At 41.6% G+C, this 15,886-nt stretch overlaps 1 protein-coding gene across 1 annotated transcript in view; it reads right to left on the reverse strand.

The window, feature by feature from the left end:
- The window catches only part of LOC137261153 (CCR4-NOT transcription complex subunit 11-like), a 124,374-nt gene that overhangs the window by 85,349 nt on the left and 23,139 nt on the right, over positions 1 to 15,886 (reverse strand). Inside the window, exons 2-3 of the mRNA XM_067798857.1 lie at positions 3,100 to 3,208; positions 2,722 to 2,856 (exon numbers count right to left, since the gene is read on the reverse strand). Coding sequence (XP_067654958.1) covers positions 2,722 to 2,856; positions 3,100 to 3,208 — 244 coding nt within the window. The remainder of the gene's footprint in view (positions 1 to 2,721; positions 2,857 to 3,099; positions 3,209 to 15,886) is intronic.

Raw genomic sequence — 15,886 nt, forward strand, 5'->3', positions numbered from 1 at the left:
TGCATCCGCCACCATAGGATGAGGAGGAATGAGTAGTTCCGGGGACAAATGGATGGACGACGGGTTATTAGAGTCCACTGACGGAGAGGGACAGTCGGGTAGCCTATCAGCGATCCATTCAAACACTGCCAATAGTGGTAGATAGGTGCCATCATCATCGCCTACACATGCCTCTTCCTCATAATCAGGGCAGAAGTGTTGCTCCTCCAAATCTTCCCAAGAGACCGAAGTCGATTCCCGCCGTTGGGTGGAAGAAGTAGATGGAGTCCGAGTAGAAGAATCTTTCAGAGAAACTCAAGGGACCTCTGGTAAACGTGAATGCCGGGTTCTGGAAGAGCGCCAGTGAGGGTGTCCCCATCGAGGCTAGTGTGGGTGCTGACGTGGGCATAAGCGCTGGCGTAGGCATCGGCGCTGGCATAGGCATAGGCGCTGAAGTTGAAACAAGTTCAGGCATCAAGGTAGGCGCTGACGTCGGCAAAGGCGCTGGCGCTGCAGCTGTGGTAGGTGCTGGTTCTCTTACTGAAGTGCTGGGCGTCAGGAGAGATGGCAAATGTCTCTGGACTTCTGGGTGGGCCAAGGCGTCCGGACGGGATAAGTCGACAAAGGCGTCCGAGCGAAGCGGCTCCGGAGATGAGCGAACAAGGCGTCACTGACGAGCACTCCAAACCAGATGTCGGCGTTGGTGGTGTGAAGGTAGGCAGCTCCGGGTCGTCCTGCAAGGAACCTAAGGAAGAAGCTGGGGAAGACATTCTCCTCTTCCGCTGAGTAAACCTTTTCCTACGGACAGATAAAAAGGTCTTGAAATCCGCCACTGAAAGACTTGTACAATCCTGACAGCGACTGTCAAGGGAACAGGCCTGTGATGCACAATCCGGACACCAAGGGTGGGGATCCTTCGCTGACTTCTGCCCCTTGCAGATAGTACAAAACTGCCAAGTCATACACAGTTAACTGCAACAGATAAAACATAACCGAAGCATGAAACAAGCAATAACGCTAGAGAGGAAAACTGAAAAACACCCCTACAGAAAAAATGCAGCAAGAGCGCACCCCCAACAAGAAGTGGGTACGCCTGTAAGCTCGCGAAAGCGACGGCCAGCAACCAACATGGCTACCTGCGAAACATGCCACGTGGAACAAAAACATATGAAAAGAAGGCAAAAAACAAGGAGAAATACCATACGAAATAGCAGAACAGATGGAGGAAGTATTCCTGACGGAATAAAAAAGCTCCAAGCCCGCCAAGACACCTCACAAACGACGCAGGAAAACCCACACCGAAGTGAGAGAAAAAGACATTTACAACACGAGGTAGAAAGGTAAGTGAAGTTAAATTCAATTTAACTAACCACACACCTAGTGAAATAACACATACCTACCTGTTGAAAGACAACTTTATTCAACACAAAAGGAAAAACTCAGAGCGAAACAAAGACGTCTGAACAGACAAACGCTAGAAGTAAAAGTGAATTTTGGGATGGCTCGCGTTCCCGCGAGTAGGGAGATCACGTCACTTCCGTGACTACATCCGTAGATTACACAAGGTAGCCATTCCGGGAATTGCGAATCAACGTCTGTCTGATCTCTACGAGCGAAGCTTGAGGTAATATGCATAAGACCTATGGTAAGGTAAGTTAAAGATAGCAGTTATCACAAAATTGACATCATCTCCTGCTGCAAATTATCAAATCAAACTTAAAAAGTAATGAAAGTGAAGGTAGTAGTTTAAGAGGAAGTTAAATGTCAACAAAAACATGACCAGTCAATGGCTCTTGATATCTGTAGCTCAATGAAAAAACAGTGAACTGTTCTTGAGATATCTTCATGACAGTCTTTCATGCTGGAATCTACAAAATGCTGTCATGACCTTGAAAAGTGCATGAAGGTCACCCAAATGAACCGGGCCCTGTATCTTCCTTAAATGAAGTTTGATATGACATATGAAGAAAATAGAGAGAACGGTTCTTGAGATATCTCACAGACAAGCTTAACAAGTAGGTTAGCATGCTGAAATCTTCAGTGTAGATAAGACCTTGAAATTTATGTGAAGGTCACCAAAATCAACTGGTCCCGACACTTTCCCTAGATAAAGCTTGGTGCTGAATATGAAGATTTCCAGTGAACCGTTCTTGAGATATCTCGCAGACAACGATAAAACGCCAAATGCTCTTGTGACCTTGAAAAAAGGTCAAGGTCACCAAACCTGACTGGGACATTTCTTATACTGTGATGAACCTAGGTAGCAAATATGAAAAGAATCAATGTCTGTTAAGATATTCCAATTGTACCTACACATGTACGAACAGAGCCTAATACTACGGACCGTTCATAATTTATCACGAGGGGGGTGGCGATGAGGATTTTTATTTTTTTTCTGTACAAATCTGGTAGCCCCCCCTTCAATACTTGGGACAAAACAAATAGCCCCCCCCCATGCATTCTATTGTACAAAACACATGCCCCCTGCCCTCGCGAATCAAGGGTGTTATCAACAGCTTTTGTCCATGTACAATATAGCTACTGACCCCCTAAAATATCTGTACAAAACAGCTGACCCCCACTATATTCTGTGGACAAAATGAATGATCCCCCCTGAAAATCCTCATCGCCCCCTTAGTGATAAATTATGAACGGTCCCCTACATCCCTCGCTATACACTAAACGCGCGAGGGGGGATAATAACATAAAATGTTGTCACCCAAACATGTAAATTATACCCACCAGCAAGTGAACAAATACGGATGCAAATGGATTAGCTGCAATGGGCTCTGTTCTGTACATCTCATAGATGAGGTAAATGGCAGCCAGTTTCTGAGTAGGGTGTGGCAGCAGGTCCCGGTTCTGTAGCAGTAGTACCTGATGCAAGAAAATGCAACACTTATAGGCAGCGTCTGTTAAAGAAATTTAGGAAACGGGCTGATTCTGCCAGTCAGTCTTTATCTCTGAGGTTTTGATCATACTCAAATGGACAATAATTCTTGTAATTCAATGCTTTTGTTACATTACTTAAATCAACTATGACTTCAGCTGCCAGATTGTTGAGCCTCTCCTTCTAAGTTGTCACCACAGTTACAATACAAGACCAATATCAATACATACCAACGCAGATCCAACTTTGAAGTGATCCTGTTTGTTTGAGAAGTAATGATGGAAGCTGGAGGCCAGCCCTTCAAAGGTCTGTGTTTGAGTTGCATCTTCTGAGAGAACACTGAAAACAATGACAACACAGATGAGAATCCATGCACCACCATGCTATCTGTGTGCATACTCATCACAGAAAGATAAGCATCAAGCATGATTTGTAGGATACTACGTTTACTAATGCAAGTGTCGAGAGATTAAATTATGTAAAAAGCAAACAGAAGATTATCTGCACAATAACCAAAAGTGACAAAACGTTCATTGATCAATAACAATGTTACAAATGTGCAAGCACCTATAGCTTTGAAAACATGGTGCCATCATTGAATCAACTACAGGCTTGTATACATTTTGGCATTGACAACAAGACAATCAAATTGACAGAACAGAATATCCTACCACTCACAAAAAAAGCCTGTTCATTCTGACCCAGAATAAGGGGGGTGAAAATGCAAAATGGCAACTATCAACATTGTCTCCTTCAGAAGCTATTTTCCTGCAGGTTTCATAAATTGCTGCTTGTGCTAATACACAATACTTTTTCAAAATAATTCATGTTGCTTAACTATTTTTCTCATAAGTTTCTCACCCACAGTTGTGTAAGAATACATGACCTGCAAGCATTATTGACAAGTAGCCCAAGGACAGAGGGCTTACATTTGAGTAATGCCCTCGGGTGATATTATATCAGCTTATAGACCGACCGGAGATATGCTTTAGATACAGTCTCAATAATTGGTATCCACTGATGAAATCAACTGGGATGAGACCGACAGCTGACATCTTGCCTTGCATACGCAATGCTTGTACCCCACACTCGCTACCAGTACCCTGCATCAGCGCTGTCCGCGCTATCAATCTTGCAAGGAACACACACTTCCTACTAAGTAACAATCTCATTCTTCACAGTGATCCTTCATACCCAAATGGATAAAACCACCAAACTATGATAATAATGTCAATAATGTCATATTTTATGATCACATTCAGTAGTATAACAGATGGGTGTTCTGGCTCACCCCATTATAGCCCATGGAATAAGAACCTATCCTCCCCTCACTCATATTAATTTATACCTACCCAAAACACAACTACTTTTCATCTCCCTATAAAACAGTCTTCTCATTGACCTATGGAATAAACCCTCAATTATATTAATTTATAACTTTATCCCCCTACAGCTGTTAAAACTAGAAAGATTAAAAGAAAGAGTCTGTTTTGTAGCCACAGTCACCCAAGGGATCTTAGAAAGATTTGTTTGCGCATTTCTCCCAAGGAGGACTGCGTCTGTGCCTTCTCTCACCATGAGAGTGTCCCCTTCAGAAAGGCCCTTTTCAAAGATCTAACTGATATGATCATGATCCCTTGCTCACGAAAGTTGCAAGGGTCGCTTGTAACTTGCGTCACGAAATTGTGCAAGGGAGTCAAACTGATGCAATGGCAGGATACGAACTCACAATGCACAATAAGCCCGCACCTCAACCGATTGAGCTACTCAGGACCGAGAGCAATATTCTCGGTTTAACGGGTCTATCCTGATATTAACATTGCAATCACGTGGTAGCGCTATGGCAATGGCAGTATATCACTTCCTTGATGTACTTTTACATCACTTCCTTGATGTTTCACATAGTATTTACACTGCAACATGATTACAGTGCATGAGTTGTAAAAGCGTGAACCTGGAATGCGAGGATATTCTCTTATGAGGAAACATGGGTTACTAGATTTATTAGGTTTAAAGTATCAAAAAACACATACTGTGAAAGAGCTCATAAAGCAAGCTAGTGAACGAGGAATGCGAGGGTATTCCCGTATGTGGAGTGAGTAAGTGAGTTTAGTTTACGCCACACTCAGCAATATTCCAGCTATGTGGCAGCGGTCTGTAAATAATCGAGTCTGGACCAGACAATCCAGTGATCAACATGACCATCGATCTGTGCAATTGGGAACCGATGACGTGTCAACCAAGTCAGCGAGCCTGACCACCCGATCCCATTACCATATGAGGAAGTCTGAGCTCACTGAATTACTAAAGGAACAACAGCCTATAGAATTACAATTCACGCTTACTGAGCATGCTGTAGGTAAATATTTGAGAGGTTGGAAGATCAAAGAAATACAGACGTTGGAGATATAAAACAATTGGTATTTCATAAAAAGAACAAAGAACTTTAAGAGGTATTAAATTTCAACAAACGTTAAAGATGGCACTAGAGAAACAACAGGCGAGTGGAGTAACTGAATACACCAATGTTTACTTCAGAGATAAACAGGAAGTTACAGTGCAACCGGACACTATCAACTCTTCTATTGACAGATCATTGGAAAACATTCAAGAAAAACTAGAACGTTACACTAATAGGGGGTCTGGTTGGGTTGTTGATAAGATTAACACGGTTTACCTGGATATAGCAAATTATGACCCGCTAATTTTCAGCTAAAAAACATTTTGACAGACTTTCAGTTATCCAGAAGATGATGGGATTAATTGGGAAGTTATAGATGAATCCAACCCCATCTCTCAGATCCAAAAAATAGAAAAACAGAATCCAGACTTAGCCATGAACTTATTCGGGCATGAAGGTAAAAACGTAATAGTACACAGGATAAGTCCTTTATTGTATAAAGATGGTAAAAAAATAATCAATCTATTTATGGTACAACAAGGCGAAAAATATCACTACACGTGGACAATCAATCGAAACACAAGGAAAAGAAACACTTTGTGAAAGATGTCTCAACAGGTTTTCTATATTCGATCTGCTCGATTCGCACAGGGAAGATTGCCTAGGTGTAGGGGAGACAGCTATATGGATAGAGATGCCAAGAGAAAACAACAATATCTTGAAATTTATCAACCACGAATATCATATGCCAGTACCATACATTATCTACGCTGACTTCGAAGCTATCATTAAACCAAACGATACATTAGCTCAATCCACTGATAAAGGTTTCACACAAAAAAGTTCAAGAGCATGGAGCGTGTGGGTTTGGGTATGTGGTTGTTCGTTGTGATAGTCAAACTAAACCCTCCACTATATTTATATCTATGAGTCAATATCTACCTACAGCGGGATTCGAATGGGTGCCTGAGAGTAATTTTCAATCTGTGATAAACACTGGGCGTACATGGGGTGTGGGGTTACCCCACTGGGTGACACTCCCACTGGTTATATACTCGAAGTGGACTTAAGAGTATCTGGATGAATTACACACAACAGTTACCCCCTGGCTCCCGAACGTTTGAGGGTTAACAAAGACTGGATGTCTGAGTACCAACATAAATGGCTTGGTCCTGTGTACAGCCGGCTGCAAGCCATTGGGGGTGTGGGGGTATCCCTAACCGTTGAAAAACTGATACCGAATTTGATGAACAAAACAAAGTATATCTATCCCTATTGTAATTTGCAGTTGTATCTATCGCTGGGTATGAAGCTGACTAGGTGTTCATAGAACAGTGAAGTTCAATTGGAGCCCATGGATGGAACCATACATCAGGATAAGCACAGACCTGAGAAAGCTGGCCACTAACGACTTGGAGAAAAACCTGTACAAACTAATGAACAACTCTGTATTCGGCAAAACGATGGAGACTTTATGAAAACGTGTTAACATGAAGCTAGGTCGAGCGAGGAAGACAAGATCAGGAAACTGATAGCAAGCCCGGCGTACAATAAAAGTACTATATTCGATGATGACTTGGCAGCTATACATATGAAAAAGAATCACATTAAACTTAATCGACCGGTCTATGTCGGTATGAGCATTCTAGAAACAAACACCAGATGAACACACTTCGTAGTAATGGGCATAAGATATGTGGGCTGACTTTAAATAAGACATCTCTATTGCCGATGGAAACAAAACGATGGATAGCTTTGGATGGTGTCAATACCTACGCCTACGGCCATAAAAATATTTAAATTACATATACATAATGGAGAACATTTACTACAGCCCGCGAGGCAAATATACTAGCCCGCACCAAAATATACACCCAGGAGAAAATTTGGTATTCATATATCTAATCAAGTTCACCAGGCTGACCTGTTGTTTCTTCAACACAATACGGTCAGAGGTAAAACCTATGAGTACGCCCTGATGGTTGTAGACGTAGCCAGTCGCTACATGGAAGCCGAACTAAGTAGCCCGCGGATTCGAACGCATATACAAATGCAGTCCACTGACATGGCCCTCGGAGCTGCAAGTCGACCCAGGCTGGGAATTCATGGGTGCCGTGTCACAACTGCTAACCAAACATAATACCAAGGTAAGACGTGGTGCGGTCAGAGAACATCGAAGTCAAGCTATAGTTGAGTGATTCAATCAATCCATAGCCGAACGTTTGTTTGCACACCAATATCCACGCGATTTAGAATTGGGCCCCACACACACAAACACTGAATGGGTAGTATGTCTTCCCATTTGACTTTATGAACCACAAAATAACGAGACTACTTGATAAGAGACCAGTCAAAGCAATCCGTATGCAATCCGTTATATCAGAGGCAGCAGCACCCCGCCGTAAAAATAGAAAAAAATCCCAGATAGCGCGATTGTTAGATATTTATATCAACCAGGTGAATACAAGGGAGACACCCGTAAACATGCTACAGATCCTATCTGGTCTATGAAAACATACAATATCGATTGAGTGGGTATCAAAAACGGGAACCTAACCTATACTTCTTGGAAAATGGGCCACGTAGAGGGTTCGTAAGTGAGGAATTACAAATTATACCTTGATCTTTAACAAGTCGGTTGATTTATTATCATTTTAGTCAACCGAGCGTATCCTACTGCTAATCCGAAAACCACTAATGCATGGTATGTATTGTTAATGAATGTTTTTCCCACAGACATAACATATTAATGAAAATATAATTTTAATTATAACATAATATGAGGGTCGATCTTCTGAGTTGGTGGCTGTGGCTCCCACTTTGGTTTAAATAACATACATAATGAAACAGCAGCAGTGGCTACTACGCCACCTAATCGTCACCCACAATGTGTAATTATTTTTTGTGTGCCTGGCTAATTCGTTCTTTCTACCAGCTTCAACTCTTTTTTTGGTTCTTCTTCTTGGTAACATACGTCACTGGCTCCTGGGCTTGCAACCAGGTGTCCACAGACAGAGGTGTGGGGGTAACGCCAACAGCTCCGGTGTTTCCTCCTTGGTCATCTCTTGCTGGGCAGCATCCAACTTGTATAATATTATTATTTGTTTTATTAAATTTACAATGTTTTGCCGTGATGATCGCTGCCGTCATCGGGGATAGATGCATAAGGTATTTTTGATATGAAGCACAACTGATACAGCTCAAGGCATTATCGATAAATGGGTCCTTCTCTAAGTCCTCCCACAAATAGAGTCGACGTTCCGTTGGGATTGGTAAAAAGTGTGACGTTATGACAGTATAAATATGGGTAATAGTAGAAACTATGACTTTTGTTATCTCAGCCCCGAGTTGTCTCATACCTAGCGTATAATTTATTTATTTCCTCATCTGACATTTTTTTAATTTTATCAGCAGCTATGTTTTTGCCTAGATATTGTTTTGCCTTACCAACCACAACTAGTGTTATCAGTCTGCCTCGCTGCTTGTCCTTTTGTTCCTCTGCAACTAACAATTGTTCCAGTAATTCATCGCACTCCATTTTATAATATAGTAATCCAGTTTTTATTTTTAAAAAATATTATCCAACACACATTAAACACAGAGAGATAAAGGTTAGGTTCCACACAACTAGAACTTCAAAAACTGACATTACTAAAAATTACAAAAAAATTACTAAAACATTACTAAAAAATACTAAAATATACTCAACTATTATATGGTAATCCACAGGTTGGTCCGTTTTCAACACGAGCTTGGCATGTTTAGTTTCAGTGAGCTGTTTCTTCACTCGTTTACTCATCACATCATTCTCTCTCAAACACTCCTCAAACAAATCCCTGTCCTTGCAGTGAAATAATGCCAACCATCGCGTCTGCTCCCTCAAATCTTTCAACACCAAGTTGAATTTTTTGTGTCAGCACCCAGATGCTGTTATTTTTGTGTCGGCCTGAAAACACTAAATATGGAAGCATGTCTCTTTCTTTGTTATCTCTCTAATAGCACTGCAGTCATCCAGGATGAACAACGTTGGTTTTCCTTTAAATTGGTTGTGACAAAAAAACACTGTTGTAGGAGTGTCCCCGGGTCGACTCTGTGTACGTCCAGGTCCATCATCACCCTGGATCTATTCTTGTAAGTCTTGTTCATGTCTATAGTAGGGCATAAGATTATCATTTTGTCAAATACTTCTTTATAGTACCCCTCCAACAAACCCAGTATGAAAACGGTTTTACCACAACCCGTCTGCCCACATATTATAGCACAGAGTGGATCATGGGGGAGACCCCCATGCCCCCCTGTGGACACATAGTTATTGCGGGTGTGGGGGTACCCCCCCACTAATAGATGGCATGCACAAATCTCCCATTGTCTATATTAAGTTGCAAATCCACAATTACACATAAATATAATTTTGATTTGCCTTTTGGTTGAGCCTTCTTCGTTATTTGAATGGTTATGCCCTCGCTTCCATTGTCGCCCACTACCATGTAGCGTGTTATCATCTGTCGATCTCATATCCTACTACAACGCATACTTTGTTGTTGAGTAATCACGAAGTATAGATCCAGGTCACTGGCCACGTTGGTGATTATTGAGTTTTGTTTGATCGCCAGTAGCTTCATTATTTCATCCCACTGCTGGTATGCTCTCATTGCATGGCTAAATAACTGATTAGGTACTCCCTCTATGGTCACTTCTACCTTGGTGATTTCTGGGTTGAAAAATTTCTCACTGTCTCTTTCAATGAATCGTATTCCTCCACGGATATGATCAATACACCTTTCATCGATCCCGCTGGAACATTCATGTTTATATTCAGTTCAGTGTCACTCTTGTCACGTACTATCATTCTGTGTCGCATTATCCTATCCTACAGGATGGTCATTTTTCCAGAGTACTGATTTCGAATCTGTCGGGCAAGATTTGGACTAGTCACCATGTCGAACTCCAATGAGATGTTGTCGATCTCGTAACTACCCTCATCACCGTTCGGCGTACACACAACTTTGCTGTAATCATTGAACATGAGTATTCCAGCCTGTCACCCAAAACGGTGCATGCCCAGCAACTCAAAGTCTAGTGGGATACAAAACCTATTCCCATACACATTATCGATTGCTTTTTCACTATTCGATAGTTTGGTTGTCTCTCCTGGCGTGAAAGCGTACCTGATACGTAACCTATTCGATTTTCTGCTGTCGATTCCCTTGTACGTGCTTGTTGGCACTTTCTCCCTCACTTTTCCATAGATCTGTGTAACAGTAATATACATCGCTGTCGTCTATACTAAACACCTCATTGCCGCGAATTTTTATGGTGGTCTTCTTGACTATAACACGGTCCACATTATTCACGAGCTGACGTTTGTCGTTGTCCGAAGTCAACTTGATGTTAAATGCCAATCGTACTGTACGTGGTAATCTAACCAAGTTTGGGAATCTAACCAACAGTACTTGCTAGGGTTGTTCGTAATAGTAATCGACTGACACACGGTTTTGTGGTTCTCTTAATTTTCGAAAAGTTTTGTACCATATGCCATTATTATATACTAATATTTATATTATGGACGATATCCAGATGGATGATTTTGGAGCTACTGTCTCTCCTGATGTTGATTAATTCAAAGATACTTCGTTCACTAGTTCATCACTGACTATGATTGAGCAACCAAGTTTTGAAAACAACAGTAGACAATTATTACAATGGATTAAAAAGTGATAGAAACTACATCGAGCCTCAGGGTCGAGACTATTTGAAGTTTACCATAGATGATAAGGGCATTCTACGTCTTTAGGATAACCCGGAGGTTGACATCATTAACAGACGCACTAGAAAACCACTTGCCTTGTTAACTCTAGTCAGTTGCCATAGTACTGAATTTATCCGTGAAGAACTAAACATGCAAGATTACGGCGGTGCAAAACCTAAAATGAGGGTTTCTAGCATACCCCCGAAGATCGTTCAAGATCTGCAAGCGACCAGATCCAAACTAAGTAGTAGTGGTGACATTACACAGCGTGCGACAGAAGTGTCAGACAGCATCGAAAAACTGTTGGGCATGTACTGGGACAAACCGTTGCCGGGGTGACGTCAGAGACTGGATAAAAAAACATCTGAAATCACTCGGAGAGGTCCTGGCTAAACTTGCTGGTAAGGGCGCAGAATCCCTGCCCGGTATCCTAGGAAGTACTGTATCATTGTCAAAATATGCATTCATTGTCGCCGTGGCTGGGCTGGTGTAAGTTGCGGCTAGGAGGGTGTGGGGTTCCCCCACTAAGGAATTTCTAGCCAAATGAGACACAAGCAGACAGCGACCCCTCCGACCACCAGCATTGTTTTACGATCAATGTGCTGCTGATTGGACGGCTGCACGGTAGGGAATAACCCCTCACCCCCATATGTTGGTTTAACCCTTGGCTCTGGTGTTGATGCCACTATACCCGTTTCACCAGTATGCATGTATGGTGGTACGTGGGATACGCTGACTTCGGCGTTGACACCCAATTTTTGGTCAGCCGTAGCTATGATTATTTCATTGTTGTAGCCCATTATTTCATTGATTCTCAGAGGCATGTACAATCCCACACCGAACACGTAGTCGATTTTTGACCTGGGATATTGCAACGTGTCCTGGTATCATTTTATAGCACTAGGTAGATCTACTGGTGATGCTATCGCATCCTCAATATTAACCACAAACTGTTTCTGTGTGTCGTAAGCGGTTCCATTACCTATGATACTGGAGCGCGTCTGCACCGAGCACCGAGAACAGCCCACACATTCATTCTAATCAAATTGTTTAAACGGATAATATCGGCGCGAGTGAATCCTTTTGATGTATCCAGCATAAATTTTTTCCAATCATCTTCCGACCCGTGGGGTTGCTCCACTTTTTGGACAGTGAAAGCAACACCGCCATTAAAATTCATACGATCATCTTTCCATTCCTTGCTCGACAGAGCAAAATGCTGCCGAAGTAAATCTTGTTTCAGTAAATCATCACTAACCTCTTTCACTGATCCCACACCATCGTATGGAATACCCAAACCATGATTTAGACCAGACAAATGCCAATCCATCTTCGGGTCAATGCCAAATTCATCCTTTTGTAAGCCCGCAGATTGTACATGTTGTTCGTTACATTCCACGCCTTGTCCTGTGGAAACAGGCGCTGATCTCTTTGAATATACGCCTGATCTGGTAGGATACGTGAAAAGTTAAAACAGATTTACTCAAGTCATCAAGCCTAGTGTCTGTCAACATCAGGCCACATCCAGTCGTAGCGCACCATATAGCGAAATTGAGTTGGTTCTGCCAAAACGGCATCGGATTATTGAACCATGCGTGGACAGATTTCACCTCCATAACCAATAGCTTATACTTTCCAAACACATCTATAAACTTGGTTTTGAAGTATGAACCATGCGCGTCAACCAAGATTTTCATGTGTGTGAAGTCGGAGGCATTTATGTTGTCGTTTTGGGGGTAAGTACTTCTGTTTTATACACATTATTATTATTATATATAATTTATATTATAATATGTACATTACGCTTCCGGATATAACAAACGATGAGTCTGTTCAACTTATACAAACCATTGATAACACGTTTGGTCAGCTCGAAATAGCACTATGTGATACGAGGGGATGTCAATAAGTTTTGAGCCTTGAGCATTTTTCAAACCCAGGTGTCACAGCCTATGGTACGACATTGAACCTTGGGGTGTAGCTGATGTGATGCATAAGTTTTGGTATCCTACTCTCAGAAGTTATTGAACACCTCACATTGACAGAAAGAGACCCCCCTCGCAGCAGTGAAAATGAATAAAGGCTTTCAGCACTTAATGGGAAGTCTTCCCCTTCATCTGCTGCCATCAAACGATGGGTCAATGAATCTAAGCATGGTAGAAAAAGTCTTGAAGATGACCCCTGTCCAGGTCGCCCAACAACAAGCACTAGTCAGGAAAACATTGACAGAGTGCATAGACTTGTGCTGGAAAATCGTCGAATCACACTCCAGGAGTTAGAGGAGACCACAGGCAATTCACACGGATCCATCGAGACAATTCTTCATGAACATCTTGTCATGTCTAAGGTATGCGCAAGATGGGTGCCAAGAATGCTTACAGATGAAATGAAGCAAACAAAGGTCACCATAAGCAACTCCATGCTAACCAGATACAACAAGAATCCAGAAGATTTTCACTTTAAACTAGTAACCTGTGATGAAACCTGGATCCACCACTATGATGCTGAGAGCAAACAAGAATCCATGGAATGGAAACATGTCACTTCTCCCAGGACCAAAAAGTTCAAAGCCTCCAGATCAGTGAAAAAGGTAATGGCGACAGTCTTCTGGGAAAGGCGTCATCCACATAGATTACTTACCAAAAGGAAGAACAATGAATGGGTAATATTACGCTAACTTGTTGAGGCAAGTGCGACAGTCAATCAAGGGGAAGCGCCGGGGCAAGATCAGACGTGGTATTCTTCTACATCAGGACAATGCTCCAGTACACACCTCTCGCGTTGCAGCCGCTGCTGTCCAGGAATGCCGGTACGAAATCTTTCTGCATCCCCCCTACTCTCCAGACCTGGCACCAAGTGATTACCATCTGTTCCCAAATCTCAAGAAACACTTGCGTGGTCATAGATTTCAGGATGATAATGAGCTTATTGCTGCTACTGAGGCTTGATTTGAGGACCAAAATGGCGCCTTCTACAGACATGGCATCAGCTCCTGGCAGAAAAGATGGATTGTCTTGACTCACAAAGGGACTATGTTGAAAAATAAATGTGGTTCATACCAATATTTTGTGTTTTTCTATGCAAGGCTCAAAACTTATTGACATCCCCTCGTATCTCCTACTACTACTGAAACGAGCTGAACTTAAAATAAATGACTCAAACGGAACAGTGGTGTTAGACAACACCAATGGTCCAAACGTACTGAGACTCAGTCAACCGTTGGCGAGGATGCTGGGGCCAACATCAAGTGAAATAATCCCTAAGTCAGCCATCACTTTTTCAAAAGTACCAGAGCTAATTCCATCCCACGAGCTATGCGTTCATCTCGATCAGCTTAGAACAACGGATAATATACAAGGTGAACGTCCTTCCACATTGTTGAGGTCTGTCCCGGTTAAATCACAAAAATACAATGAGGGAACCAAGTTATTTTCATCACATCAGTAAAAAAATTGACAGATGGTAATATATCTGAATTGAAAATATCAATTTTAGATACAAAAAATAATACAATAAATATAGGATACCTAATACTCACTGACAACAACATGTAGATGATGCTACCATCTCAAATCAACTGGCTTCTCAATGTGACACTAATTTCCCCATACGTTTTCATGGAAAACAAAGACCACAACCTAAACAAAGTCGTAAACAATGGAATCCTGCTCATGGCTTACGTCCTTACATAATCATCACACCAGTCTCGAGTAGAGCAGTCCACATGCTGTCGTGTGAACCTGGAGAGAACGCAGCATTGCAGTTGGTTACTGAATTCAACGGTGTGGTCGCCATCCTGGAAAGCCTCCAAGAGAATTCCACGCTGGTCATGCAAGTCTACCTAGGTGAACCATCGCAGAGCAATACTGAGATCATGAAAAGAATCAAACTCCAGTGGCTTAAGAAAAACCAGGGTCATGTTTGATCAATTTACGTGCGGGTGGGAGGTGATTCACACACCAGTCTGCAAGGCGTCACAGTGATAGTGGAAGGCACTATATATCTAACCAAGATTTTTCTATCCGGACACATAGGTTTTATTGGTTTGAAGTTCAGGCCTGAGACATTATCAGAAAAACAATTGGAAACTATTTTCTAACAGTTTCATAAGCAATGGTAAGCCATCACGCCAATGTAACACTCGGTGATCTAGGAGACACAAAGCAGTTCAACTTACCTGGTGAGGAAAGCACCCTGTACCTCTTATACTTTAGAGATAACATATACAAACAAATGCCACTAGCATTTTTTACAGAACTTGAATGGTTATTTAAAATAACATTAACCATCTCTTACATCGTTCTTAACCAAAATGATTTTGTTTCCAAAATTACTAACAACGGTATCCTTCTCATGTCCTTTAAGTTTAATCCCTTAAAAGATAATTCTATACAAGTGTTACGAATACCAGGTGACACTGGCAACATGCTAGCGCCAGTCAACTCGAATGCCAGTTTAGTTATTCACAGTATATACGATTACCAACATGATTTTTTTTCAGATTCAAATTATGGTATAAAACTACACACAACACTAATTATAGACGTATATCTCACAGAGATTTCTGAGCCAAGAATACTTTTAGATGGTCTTAGAATATTGTGGTTTAAAAGGCATGAGAATAAACGTTGTCAAATCATAATAAGACAAGGTTATCAACCATCAATAAGCCTTGATGGGGTTCATATTGTAAATGAAAACACACCTATTAATATCACCCATTTGCCTGTACGATAATGTAAACCTTATAGACTTAAAATATATCAATCAAAAATAAAATGACAGATAATTAAAAAATAAATCTTATAAACTATATTATAGACACATAGAATGGGGCTGTATCCAGCCGTATATGAAGAAGGAAATA

This window comes from Haliotis asinina, chromosome 14, assembly GCF_037392515.1.
Source record: "Haliotis asinina isolate JCU_RB_2024 chromosome 14, JCU_Hal_asi_v2, whole genome shotgun sequence".
Lineage (NCBI taxonomy): Eukaryota > Metazoa > Mollusca > Gastropoda > Lepetellida > Haliotidae > Haliotis > Haliotis asinina.